At 46.6% G+C, this 14132-nt stretch overlaps 1 protein-coding gene across 1 annotated transcript; it reads right to left on the bottom strand.

The window, feature by feature from the left end:
• Nucleotides 1–2247: 2247 nt before the first annotated feature.
• foxl3 (forkhead box L3) lies at nt 2248–5744 on the bottom strand. Its single transcript, XM_055651892.1, has 3 exons — nt 4814–5744; nt 4555–4723; nt 2248–2903 (listed from the first exon to the last, which is right to left on the bottom strand). The coding sequence occupies exons 1-3, from the start codon at nt 4921–4923 to the stop codon at nt 2445–2447; spliced, it is 738 nt and encodes a 245-aa protein (XP_055507867.1). The 5' UTR covers nt 4924–5744; the 3' UTR covers nt 2248–2444.
• Nucleotides 5745–14132: the final 8388 nt, after the last annotated feature.

Genomic DNA, 14132 nt, shown 5'->3' with positions numbered 1-14132 from the left:
GGTTGAGACCCTTCTTCTGACTTGCATTTAGTTTACAAGGTACATGAGCAGAATTAGGTCATTCGGCCCATTCGACCATGGCTGACCTATTTTTCCCTCTCAACCTCATTCTCCTGCCTTCTCAGATGCACAGTAGAGAACATGCTGTTGCATCGTGGCTTGGTTCGGCAATTTGAGTGCCCTGGAGAGGAAAATACTACAAAAAGTAGTAAACACTGCCCAGTCCATCATCGGCTCTGACCTTCCTTCCATTGAGGGGATTTATCGCAGTCGCTGCCTCAAAAAGGCTGGCAGTATCATCAAAGACCCACACCATCCTGGCCACACACTCATCTCCCCGCTACCTTCAGGTAGAAGGTACAGGAGCCTGAAGACTGCAACAACCAGATTCAGGAATAGCTACTTCCCCACAACCACCAGGCTATTAAACCTGGCTCGGACAAAAATCTGATTATTAATAACCATTTTCTGATATTTGCACTTTATCAGTTTATTTATTCATGTGTGTATATATTTATATTATGGTATATGGACACACTGATCTGTTTTGTAGTAAATGCCTACTATGTTCTATGTGCTGAAGCAAAGCAAGAATTTCATTGTCCTATACAGGGACACATGACAATAAACTCACTTGAACTTGAACTTCTCCCGTAACCTTTGACTCCGGTAGCACTGAAAGATACCTCCTTTTATTCTGAGGCTGCGGCCTCTGGTCCTAGATGCTCCCACTACTGGAAACATTTACCCGCATTTGGCCCATGACCCTACACACTTTTCCTGAACATGTACTGGTCCAAGTCTATTTCAATGCTGTTATATAGTACCTGCCTCAACAATTTCCTCTGTCAGCTCGTTCCATGTCTCCACCACCCTCTGAGTGAAAAAGTTGCCCCTCGGAACATATTAAATCTTGCCCTTCTCACCTCAAACCTCTTGTTTTACTGATAAAAAAAATCAGAAGATAGAACCTATCAGGCAACTGAACTATACTATCAACAACTAGAGAGTGGTCCTGCACTGCCATCTACCTCATTGGAGACCCTTGGACTATATTTAATTGGACTTTACCTTGCACTAAACGTTACTCCATTTACCATGTATCTGTACACTGTGGATGGCTCGATTGTAATCATGTACGAGTCTTTCCACTGACTGGATAGCACACAACAAAAGATTTTCACTGTATCTCGGTACACGTGACAATAAACTAAATTAAACTTAAACAAGTGCGGGCTTTGCAACTAACTTTGGTTGAAATTATATTTTCACTTTAAGACACAAAACGCTGGAGTAACTCAGCAGCAACAGGCAGCATCTCTGGAGAACATGGATAAGTGATTTTCAGGTCAGGACCCTTCCTGAGAAGAGATCTTCCCTGATCTCTCTGTCTCCGCCACAGGGGGCAGACTATCCACTGTTTTTTAATTGACTGCTCTACTTTGATACAGACGGCGGTGGAGGCCAAGTCAATGGATATTTTTAAGGCGGAGTTTGACAGATTCTTGATTAGTGAGGGTGTCAGGGATTATGTGGAGTAAGCAGGAGAATGGGGTTGAGAGGGAAAGACAGATCAGCTATGATTGAATGGCGGTGTAGTCTTGATGGGCCGAATGAACCATTTCTGCTCCTAGAACATATGAACATGACATTTCACGTTAGGTGACATTTCACGTTAGGTACACAAAAATGCTGGAGAAACTCAGCGGGTGCAGCAGCATCTATGGAGCGAAGGAAATAGGCAACGTTTCGGGACGAAACCCTTCTTCAGACTGTAAAATGACATTCCATGTTAGCTGGTTGAGCATTCAATTGAACTAATTTATTTATCTTAAAAACCTACAGTTCAATCAATGAACGAGTAAGACGCGCCCCAGTTTGATGCATTCAGGTATATCCATTTATTCCTTTAATACATCAACGCGAGGCGAGATTTTCCAATGGGACCCTGCCGCCCTTAAGTCAACGGCAGAAATGGATCACAACTCCGTTCCCTGAAGCGATTACAACGACTCAGGGGGAGGGGGGGTTGTCCTGTATCGAGATGGCCAAGGCATGCTTAACGTAACCGCTCCACGGGACCAACGAGGGGTGGGTACAAAAAAATGCTGGGGAAACTCAGCGGGTGCAGCAGCATATATGGAGCGAAGGAAATAGGCAACGTTTCGGGACGAAACGTTGCCTATTTCCTTCGCTCCATAGATGCTGCTGCACCCGCTGAGTTTCCCAAGTATTTTTTGTGTACCTTCGATTTCCCAGCATCTGCAGTTCCTTCTTAAACACTAACGGGGGGGAGGGGGCCTGTCTGGATCTGAGGGGTTAAAGATCGTGGCGGGGGTAACAGACACCCCGACACGGTGAAGGACACAATCCAGGTCGCCGTGGGAAGCAGTCGATGGATCCCGACGTGGTCTCTGCTCCAACGTACACGCCAGCGGCGCTACTTACGACGAAGCGAGTTGGCTTGTCCACAAGTGGCCATCCCGGGTGACAAGTTGCTCTCTTTGCCAGTCGCTCTGTCCTCTGAGACCGGGGAAGGGGCCGGGAGTCGACAGGATGTAATCGATGCTGAACTTGATGGCCGCCTCTGTTTTCTGCGCTGTCCCCGTCTCCGTGCTGGAGTTTTCGTTGACCGGGAATATCTGGGGGTTCCACGGCCCGGTTCGAGGCCCATCCGACCGGTCGCCGTGCGAGGGAGGGTCGCTCCACGCCGTGTCCGCTGCGCCTGGCCGGGGAGAGGGCGAGACACCGCTGCCGTGGCATTGATATTTCTGCAGCCGCTTCACGCTCCTTCTCCTTCTCCGAAAATTACCGTTTTCGAACAAATCTAACATCGACTCGCACCCCGACGCGAAGGTCCAAAAGTTACCTTTCCCCCTCTCGTTCCCTTCCAACCTTGGCACCTGGTTTCGTTAAAAAAAATAAAAAATAAAACACAGAAATGTTCGTCAGATGTCGTCTCCTTGTATTGGTAACGAAAAATATTCTTATTTTAAACTAAAGAGAAACAAAGTGTAACTCAGCGGGTCGGGCGGCATCGCTGGAGAAATGCATTTCGTTGTCTCTGTACTGTACACTGACAATGACAATTACAATTGAATCTGAATCTGAATCTGAATCTGAGAACATGGATAGGGGACGCTTTGGATCGGGGGCCTTCTTCAGACAATCCCAACCCGAAATGTCACCTATCCGCGTTCTCCAGACATGCTGCCTGACCCGCTGAGTTACTCCAGCACTTTGTGTGTATTTTTGGTAAACCAGTAGTTTTTTTTTTTGGTAAACCTGTAGTTCCTTGTGTCTCTAAAGAACTTTTAATCTCACTCTAACCAACCCATGGGCGAACCCAGAACAATTTACCAATATACTAATATATTTCTCTTTGAAATGGGGTCTCGACCCGAAACATGGCTGGTCCATTCCCCCCGGAGATGTTACCCCAACACCTTGAATCTTATGTTGAAAACAGTTTTTACTTTTGTCTTATTTTTGCGCTTTGCGCCGGATTCCGGCATCTACATGTTCCTTGTGTCTCTAACTGTCCTTTAAAGAGTTAACGTGGGTGCAGCATGGGGGCAAACCATGATGACATTGCCTCAAATTAACCCGTCAACAAATCGTCGATAATCTCAGAGAAAGGGTTTGCGCGACCAATCGAATGTCATTTTAAAGTTTTGCATTTTGGAAAACAAACTCAGATCCAAATGGGCTCGATTATCCCACCGTCCCTGTGCCCAAGACAGTGACTTATCCCAACTCCCAATCCAAAACATACCTTTTACCTCGGAAAATCAGCCAACATCATCAAAGGCTTGTCCCACCCCGATCATTCCTTCTTCTCCCCACTCCCGCCCGGCTGAAACTCGAAAGCGCGCACACCAGACTCAGGAACAGCTTCTTCTCCTCTGTTATCAGACTTCTGAACGGTCCTTCCGTAAGCTAGGGTACTGTCCGATTCACCTCCACCCCATTGTGGACATTGGACTTTGTCTCTGGAACTAATGCGCTACAATGCTGAGAACTATACCCTGCACTCTGTGTCTTCCCCTTTGCTCGACCTGTTGTACCTGAGTTTGATTGGATCGTATCTATGTATGGGTATTATCTTATCTGATTGGCGAGCATGCAAAATACATTTGGACAGGTATATGGATAGGGAAGATTTAGATTAGAAGGAAGATAGATACAAAGTGCTGGAGTAACTCAGCGGGTCAGGCAGCATCTCTGGAGAAGCGGGATGGGTGGCATTTTGTGTCGGGGCCTCTCTCCAGCTCCTCCAGCACTTTGCGTCTATCTTCGGTATAAACAAACATCTGCAGTTCCTTTCTACACAAGGCTTAGAGGGAGATGGGTTGGTGGGACAGATGTAGATGGGGTATCGTGGTGGGCATGGGCGAGTTGGGCCGAAGAGCCTCTTCCCCTGCCGTATGACTCCGTGAAAACAAAGCTTTTCGCTACACGTGAGAATAACCAATTTAAAACCTAAATATGTCGAGAGTCTGGCTCCAACGGTAATAATTAGTGACTAAGACAAGCATGTCCGGATGAACTCACCTTTACGAAGCAGCTATTCAGAGATAGGTTGTGTCGGATTGAGTTTTGCCAAGCCCTCTTGTTACATCTGTAGTAGGGGAATTTGGTGGTGATAAAGTCATAGATGCCGGATAGTGTCACCCTGTTGCCGCGACTCTGTTGGATAGCCATCGCTATCAACGCGATGTAACTACAAGACAGGGGACGAAGCGAGCGTTAGTCAGTGCCTCTCATGTTTTACCCCCACGCTTGTCCCTCGCCACCCACATCCCGGAGTTACCTGTAAGCGGGTCGGGACACCGTTCTCTTCCCCTCGCCAGAACCACAGGGCGGGAAGTCGTCGCCGTCATAGTTGAAACAGTTGTAAGGATACTGAGAATTGTCAAACATCTCCCGAGCGGTGGGAACAAGCTAAATCCCCCCACAAGTGATCCAGAGTTGCTAATCCTCTTTACAGCAAACGTAGATGGCTGGGAAAAAGTCGCGTCTAATGGCTACCACCGCTGTCAGCGGTCCGTGAAGGGTCTTGCCTATCTACTATTTAATCTGCCTAGAAGACTGGTAATAACTTATTAAATTGGTTAATTCCCGCATGAACCTTTGAACTCGCTGTGTTCAACCAGTGACTGGGCTCCCTGTGGGTGGTCCAAGACGACAAACACAGTCATCTCCCCCCTCAATGCAACGCTGAAACTCTTCACGCCCGATATTAGAAGGTAAAACGTTTGTAATTTAGTCGTTCCTTCGATGCTTTTGTTTTGATATACAAAAGTCTCCTCTCATTCGGCAAATGGGCATTTGCAACATCCCGGCCTCTCCCTCTCCCGACCCCATCACTATTTAGTAACACAAGCAGATGCAGTCTGCACTGCAAAGATAATAGATATAAATTGTATTTCCGTGACTAAAGGGGTGGAATCCAGCGTTCAAAGCCGGCGGAACACAGCATTTCGCTGAATCTTGACAAATAAGACAAAGTTGAAAGAGAAACAGCCGGAGGGAAATTATTTCTGCCTGTGTGGCCTCTGATCTGTGTAAGGAATTACACTAATAGTCTCCCTGTAACTGGGCGACGATACGACCACAATGAGACTGGTTACGTTTGTTCCAGATCACAGGGTGGTTGGGAATAAACATTTGTTTGGTTCCTCACTTCCCGTTATCCCACTCGTTCCCATTCCCATTCCCATTCCCATTCCCATTCCCATTCCCCGCGCTCCTGTAAACATTGTACTTCCCGATCCGCCCACGTTCCAAAGCCGGACAAGCAGATGTCAAGATTCAAGAGTGTTTTATCGTCACTGGCGTGGCACAAATCTGAAAAAGGAAGTTGTCACTTGTAGCAGTACAACATATATGTGAACATAATGCTCTGTAAAATCCAGAATAAACCAGAATAAACAACGCACAAAGTTCAGTAATATTAAAAAAAAACATTCAAATAAACAAACAATAGTAGTGCAAAGCCAAAAATAATGTTCCCAAGTCTGTGTAGTTTGGGGCCTCTTTGGAGGTTGTAGCGTTTAATAGTCCGATGGTTATTTGGAGTTTAGAAGGATGAGGGGGATTCTTATAGAAACATATAAAATTATAAAAGGACTGGACAAGCTAGACGCAGGGAAAATGTTCCCAATGTTGGGTGAGTCCAGAACCAGAGGCCACAGTCTTAGAATAAAGGGGAGGCCATTTAAGGCTGAGGAGAGAAAACACTTTTTCACCCAGCGAGTTGTGAATTTGTGGAATTCCCTGCTACAGAGGGCAGTGGAGGCCAAATCGCTGAATGGTTTTAAGAGAGAGTTAGATAGAGCTCTAGGGGCTAGTGGAATCAAGGGATATGGGGAGAAGGCAGGCACGGGTTATTGATTGGGGATGATCAGCCATGATCACAATGAATGGCGGTGCTGGCTCGAAGGGCCGAATGGCCTCCTCCTGCACCTATTTTCTATGTTTCTATGGTTGTAGGGAAGAAGCTGCTCCTGAACCTGGATGTTACAGTTTTCAGGTTCCTGTACCTTCTTCCCGATGGCAGGAGAGAGAAGAAATTGTGGCCAGGGTGTGTGGGTCTCTGATTCTGGCTGCCTTTTTGAGGCAGCGACTCCTGTAGATCCCTTCGATTTTGGGGAGGTGAGTACCCGTGATGGACTAACTGGCAGTGATCAGCATTTTTTTTGCAACCCTCTGCATTCCTGGGCTTTCAAGATGCCGAACAACGCCGTGATGCAACTAATGTGCTCTGTCCTGTACAATTCTACATTTTCCCACAGGGAGAACCTAAAACAAGAGAGATAGGAGGATCTGCAGATGCTGGAATCTTGAGCAGAACACACATTCCTGGACCACCCATATTGAAGCGATGGCCAAGAAAGCACAACCAACACCCTTACTTCCTTAGAAGCTTAGAAAGTTTGTCTTTTTCACAACATCCCTCACCAACTTCTACAGATATGCCATGTCTTTTATCGGGATTTTATCCGGATGCATCACAGCATGGTTTGGATACAGCTCCATGCAAGACTGCAAGAAAATGAAGAGATTTGTGGATGCAGCCTAGACCATTACCAAACCAACCATTGACTTTAATCCATACCTCACGCTGCCTCAGCAATGCCGCCAGCAGAATCAAGGGCCAGTCTCACCCTGCACACTCCCTCTTCTCCCCTCTCCCATCGGGCAAGATGTACAGAAGTGTGAAAACGCATATCTCCAGATTCAGGGACAGATTCTTCCCAGTTGTTATCAGGCAACTGAACCATCCTATGAACAACCAGAGGGCAGTCCTAAGTTACTATCTACCTTATTGGAGACGGACTATCTTTAATCAGACTTTACTGGATGGCTTCTCATCTGTGACATTTCCACCCTGGGGAAAGACAAAGGTTTTGACTGCTTTCTTAATATTAACAGGTAGAAACTGCAGATGCTGGTTTGCCAAGAAAAGACACGAAGTGCTGGAGTAACTCAGCAAGTCAGGCAGCATCACTGGAGAACATGGATAGGTAACGTTTCAGGTCAGGACTGATCAGTCATCTGTCCACATCAGGTATCCAGGTTCTCCAGAGATGCTGCCTGATCCGCTGAGTTACTCCAGGACTTTGTGCCTTGCCCTAATATTAACAGCAGCTGAGAATGAAACGAGTTGGCGTTTATGTGATGTGTTTGATGGACTGAGCCTGTACTCGCTGAGGGGTAGGTCTGTGGAGGTCTAATCCTAGGTCTGTGGAATTCTTTGCCACAGAGAGCGGTGGAAGCCAGGTTATTGGGGATTTTTAAGGAGGAAATTGACAGATTCGTGATTATTAAGTCTGTCAGGGGTTATGGGGAGAAGGCGGGAGAATTGGGGTTGAGCTGGAAAGATAGGTCAGCCACGATTGAATGGGCCGAATGGCATAATTCTGCTGGTATGACTCATGAACTATTTGATTCATTCACATTCAACTTTTTTTTTTTGGCTTCAGCGAGAATCCATGTGAGATTTGTAACACCAAGCCCGATGCTGCCTGGCCCGCCGAGCTACTCCAGCACTTTGTATCTTTCTTTTGTAAACCAGCATCTGCGGTTCCTTGTGCCTGGATGTTGCCGGGCTCCGTTTAGCAGGGTGATGATGCATCGTTTCGAGAAAGTATCGGGGCGAATTGTTGTGGAGAGAAAAAAGTTTGAAACGCCAAGCTGCGGGGTGAAAAATCAAGGGCGACTGAACCCGCGTGCTGTGAAAATTCATTTCTATTCTAAGTAATGACACGCGTTGTAATAGCCGAGCGCTGTGCGCGGATTAAAAGGCAGCAATAGCCGAGGGCGCTACAGTTTTAGAAAGCCATGTCATGCCAGGCTCCCGTTGATGTGCGGCGTTTGTTTGCTGTTAATATTTGGCTTGCAACAAGCCTGGGTTGTAAATTAAGTTTAATCCCACATCATCAAAGTAATGGGACCAACGCCGACAGCGAGCAAAGCACACACCCACCAACTGCACTGTGGCGGGGTCGTCTGTCTGTCATAGTGTCACAGAGTCTAGCAGTGTGGAAACAGGCCCTTCGGCCCGACTTGCCCACACCGGCCAACATGTCCTAGACAAAAGTGCTGGGTGCAGCAGCATCTTGTCCCAGCTACACTAGTCCCATCTGTCTGCGTTTGGCCCATAACCCTGTAAGCCTGGCCTATCCATGTACCTGCCCATATGTCCCTTAAACGTAATGACCCTACCTCCTGGGGCCGCTGGGACCATACACCCACACTTTGTGTGAAAAAGTTACCCCTCAGGTTCCTATTAAATCGATCTTCCTCACCTATGTCTGGTTATTGATTCCTCTATTCTGGGCAAAAATACTTTCCTTCCACGTTCCAGATATGTACAGATTTGCAGGTTAATTGGCTTCAGAAACACCTGCACATTGTCCCTAGTGTGTAGGACAGTGCTCATGATTGCTGGTTGGTGCAGGCACAGTGGCCCAAAGGCCTGTTTCTACACTGTATCTCTCGAGTCTGAAGTCTAAATCTTTCCCTGCTTATCTTAAACCTGTGTCCTCTTGTTCTTAATTCCCCTTCTCTGGGTAAAAGACTGTGCATTTACCCTATCTATTCCTCTCGTGATCTTATACACCTCCATAAGATCACAATTCATCCTCCTGCACTTCAAGGGATGAAGTGCTAGCCTGCTCAACCTCTCCCTATACCTCAGGCCACTCTGGTCCAGGCAACATGATTCATAAATCTTCTGAGCACCCTTTCCAGCTTGACAACATCGTTCCTATAACATGGTGAACAAAACTGACCACCACAGAGACTGTAGAGAAAGAAATCCCAGTCACACTGCTCCTATCCCCTCCTTCCTAGACTTGTCACCCAATGCCTTTTATCCCCCTCATCCCCCTCCCCACCTATCCCCTTCCACCCACCTCCCCTCTAGGGCTTCATATTTCACTCCTCCTCTCCACATCTGACACCCTTTTGTCTCCTTTACACCTCTAGCCTTTGCCACTCACTCCACCTATCTGCCATTCAATCCCTTCTCCTTCCATAGAAACATAGAAACATAGAAAATAGGTGCAGGAGTAGGCCATTCAGCCCTTCGAGCCTGCACCGCCATTCAATATGATCATGGCTGATCATCCAACTCAGTATCCTGTACCTGCCTTCTCTCCATGCCCCCTGATCCCTTTAGCCACAAGGGCCACATCTAACTCCCTCATTAAATATAGCCAATGAACTGGCCTCAACTACCTTCTGTGGCAAAGAATTCCAGAGATTCCTCTGTGTGAAAAATGTTTTCCTCATCTCGGTCCTAAAAGATTTCCCCCTTATCCTTAAACTGTGACCCCTTGTTCTGGACTTCCCCAACATCGGGACCAATCTTCCTGCATCTAGCCTGTCCAACCCCTTAAGAATTTTGTAATTTCTATAAGATCACCACTCAATCTTCTAAATTCTAGCGAGTACAAGCCGATTCTATCCAGTCATTCTTCATATGAAAGTCCTGACATCCCAGAAATCAGTCTGGTGAACCTTCTCTGTACTCCCTCTATGGCAAGAATGTCTTTTCTCAGATTGGGAGACCAAAACTCCAAGTGTGGTCTCACCAAGACCCTGTACAACTGCAGTAGAACCTCCCTGCTCCTATACTCAAATCCTTTTGCTATGAATGCTAACATACCATTCACCTTCTTCACTGCCTGCTGCACCTGCATGTCTACTTTTAATGACTGGTGTACCATGACACCCAGGTCTCGTTGCATCTCCCCCTTTCCTAATCGGCCACCATTCAGATAATAATCTACTTTCCTGTTTTTGCCACCAAAGTGGATAACCTCACATTTATCCACATTATACTGCTTCTGCCATGCATTTTCCCACTCACCCAGCCTATCCAAGTCACCTTGCAGCCTCCTAGCATCCACCTCACAGCTAACACTGCCCCCCAGCTTTGTGTCATCCGCAAACTTAGCGATGTTGCATTCAATTCCCTCGTTCAAATCATTAATATATATCGTAAACAGCTGGGGTCCCAGAACTGAGCCTTGCGGTACCCCACTAGTCACTGCCTGCCATTGTGAAAAGGACCCGTTTACTCCTACGCTTTGCTTCCTGTCTGCCAGTCAGTTCTCTATCCACATCAATACTGAACCCCCAATACCGTGTGCTTTAAGTTTGTATACTAATCTCTTATGTGGGACCTTGTCGAAAGCCTTCTGAAAGTCCAGATATAACACATCCACTGGTTCTCCCTTATCCACTCTACTAGTTACATCCTCGAAAAATTCTATAAGACTCGTCAGACATGATTTACCCTTCATAAATCCATGCTGACTTTACCCTGCCTTATGAAGGGCCCTGACCCTAAATGTCACATTCCCTCCACAGATGCTGTCTGACCTACTGAGTTACTCCAGCACGTTGTGTTTTACTCAATATTCCATCATCTGTAGATCCATGTGTCACCCATCATCAGCACCCCACCACCTATCACTCAACAGCCTTCGTTCCACTCCACCTCTCTTTTCCAGATCCCCACCCCCCCCCTTGAAGAAGGGTCCCGACCCAAAATGCAGTCAATCCATTTCTTCCATAGATTAGGGGCAGCACAGTGGCACAATGGTAGAGTTACTGCCTTACAGTGCCAGAGATATATATATATATGGATGCTGTCTTTACCGAGTGTGTACCGCTGTAACACGTGGGTTTTCTCTGGGTGCCCCGGTTTCCTCCACACTCCAATGACGTACAGGTGAGTGTAGGATAGTGCTAGCGCAGGGGGTGATCGTTGGTCAGCGCGGACTCGGTGGAATGAAGGGCCTGTTTCCGCGCTGTATCTCTAACGTCTAAAATCAAATGATACTGCCTGATCCGTTGGGTTACTCTATTACTTTGTGTCTTTACTTAAAATATATTTAAAGTGTTTACTTGGAATTACTGGCTCCCATCACTCTCATTAGTTGCTTTATCATCAACTCAAACGTTTTATATCAAACACAGGGGATCAAAAGCATCTGCTGAATAATTATATCCGTAATTGTACCGGAATCATGTCTGTAGGTTGTGTTTGTAAACTGCATACAACAACAAAAAAACTCCAGCTAGTTCCTTGTGTCTCCAGTGTGTTTCAAGTCCAATTTATTGAACTCTCTCATATTGCCAAAAAAACGCTCATCATATGATAACCAAATCAACCCAGGGTTCGTTCTTGTAAACCTCCTCTGGACCCACTCCAGCACCAACACATCCGTCCGTAGATATGGGGCTCAAAATTACTCACAACGGGCCAATAGCAGTCTGATCAATGCATTCTCAAGCCTCAACATTACAACCTCAACACTTTTATCTTCTAGTCCTCACAAAATACATGCGGACATTGCATTTTCCTTCCTTACTATTGATTCAACTTGCAAATTAACCTTATGGGAATCCTGCACCAACACTCCCAAGTCTGTTTGCACTTCTGATTTCTGAATCGATATATGTTCCATTTGGGCGGCTTATGGTCTAAAGAAGGATCTCAACCTAAACGTCACCTATTCCTTTCCTCCAGAGATGCTGCCTGGCCCATTGATTGCCTTTTGTGTCCACCTATCACGTGCCAGTTTTTTGTCCCGCCCCCCACCGCTCTTCCAACTTTCTCCCCCTACTACAATCAGTCTGAAGGAGGGTGCTGACCCGAAATGTCACCTCTCCATGTTCTCCAAAGATACTGGCTGACCACTGACTTGCATGGGCAGCTTACAACCCTGTGGTAAGACTATTGATTTCTCTAACTCCAAGTAACCCCTGCAGTTCCTCTCTCTCCATCCATCCCCCACCCAAGTCACACCAGCTACTCGTTCTCACATAGCAAACAGCTAACAATGGCCTGTTTCCTTTATCATCGTTACTATTTTGCATATCTTTCATTTGTTTCTTCTACAGTATATCCCACTACATCACCATCTATATCTCTCATTTCCCTTTCCCCAGACCAGTCTGAAGAAGGGTCTCGACCCGAAACGTCACACGTTCCTTCTCTCCAGAGATGCTGCCTGTTCCGCTAAGTTACTCCAGCATTTGGTGTTTATCCACTGAGTTACTCCATCAACTTTGTGACATTTTTAAACCAGAATCTGCATTTCCTTGCAAATACAATGCAATGCATTGCCAGCTACTAATGCATTAGTCAGTGCAATTATATCTCTGGTAATTTCTTGCATTAAAAATGTTGCATGGAAAAAATATTCCCATCAACTAATAACTAATAGTTTTTTTCATGGCTGTTGGCGCGAGGCGTCCAAATCCAGCAGCGGCCAGCTCGGCCGGACGGGCCGTCCAGCTCCGCAAATGTCGGGAGTCGGCCAGCGTCGCACGGCTGGGAAACTCGTGGGAAAAAAGCGGGGAGCGGGCAATCGCCTTACCGGGGTCGCCGTGCGCGGCAAGTCGGAGCGCTGTGGCCGCCGACACACAACACTCGCGGAGGCAGTCGCTGCGATTTGGAGCCGCCTTGTGCCAGGGGTAGAACAGTCGGGGTTGGAGCTCCAAACCGGCGCCGCCCAGCGGCGGACGGGCCCTGGAAACTCCGCGGGCTCCAAATCTAGCCGACCGATCCGCCCCCCGATGAGTGTGTGTCGGCGCCACAGCGTTCAGGAGTTTGGTTTTTTTTGCCCTTTTTGCTACAATCTGCCAATAGCATTTTCCAGAAATTAATATTTATGTTTTTTAGCCCATGAGATGTTTTTGCTTGAAAGACCCTTCACTGTGCATTGTAATATAATTATCAGCTATAATGAAAGGGGGTGACGTGTTGAAAGGTTTGCAGTTATTTCATATGATTGTCTCCTTCCTTTGAAGAAAGTTTCAGCACCTCCCACTGTGAAAGTCCTCTGAAATGCAAATTGTCTGTGTTTTATCCAAAGTTATTGTGCATTCAAACACAAGAGTGTGTAAAGCCGTGGGGGTGTACAGAACTGTGCTACCAACTGAGGTAGTGGAATCAGATACAATTACTATATTTCGGAATGTGTGGGAAGGAACTGCAGATGCTGGTTTAAACCAAAGATAGACTTAAAAACTGGAGTAACTCAGCGGGACAGGCAGCAGCATCTCTGGAGAGAAGGAATGGGTGACGTTTCGGGTCGAGGCGGGTCAAGATGGGTCAAGACCAGTCAGAAGAAGGGTCTTAACCCAAAACGTCACCCATTCTTTCTCTCCAGAGATGCTGCCTGTCCTACTGAGTTACTCCAGCTTTTTGTGTTTATGTACTAAGACATTTAGACAGGCACTTAAATAGACAATGCAGAGAAGAAGAAGGGGGGTCCTAATGAGGGCACATAGGATTAGGGCATTTCGAATGGAGAAGAGGAGGAATTTCTTTAACCAGAGGGTGGTGTATCTGTGGAATTAATTGCCACAAACGGCTGTGGAGACCAAGTCATTTGGTATTTTTAAAGTGGAGATGGTCAGATTCTACTGGTACGAGTGTCAGGGGCTTTGGGGTAAAGGCAGGAGAATGGGTTTGAGAGGGAAAAATAGATCGGCCATGATTGAATGGTGGAGTAGACTCGATGGGCTGAATGGCCTATTTCTTATGAACTTATGAATATGAATCAGGAATGGATTGGTGGGAATGTGGACAGAATAAATTGGAT

The sequence above is a fragment of the Leucoraja erinacea genome, chromosome 20 (assembly GCF_028641065.1).
Source record: "Leucoraja erinacea ecotype New England chromosome 20, Leri_hhj_1, whole genome shotgun sequence".
Classification (NCBI taxonomy): domain Eukaryota; kingdom Metazoa; phylum Chordata; class Chondrichthyes; order Rajiformes; family Rajidae; genus Leucoraja; species Leucoraja erinaceus.
The sequence above is the reverse complement of the archived record's forward strand: the minus strand, read 5'-3'. Positions and strand labels throughout refer to the sequence as shown.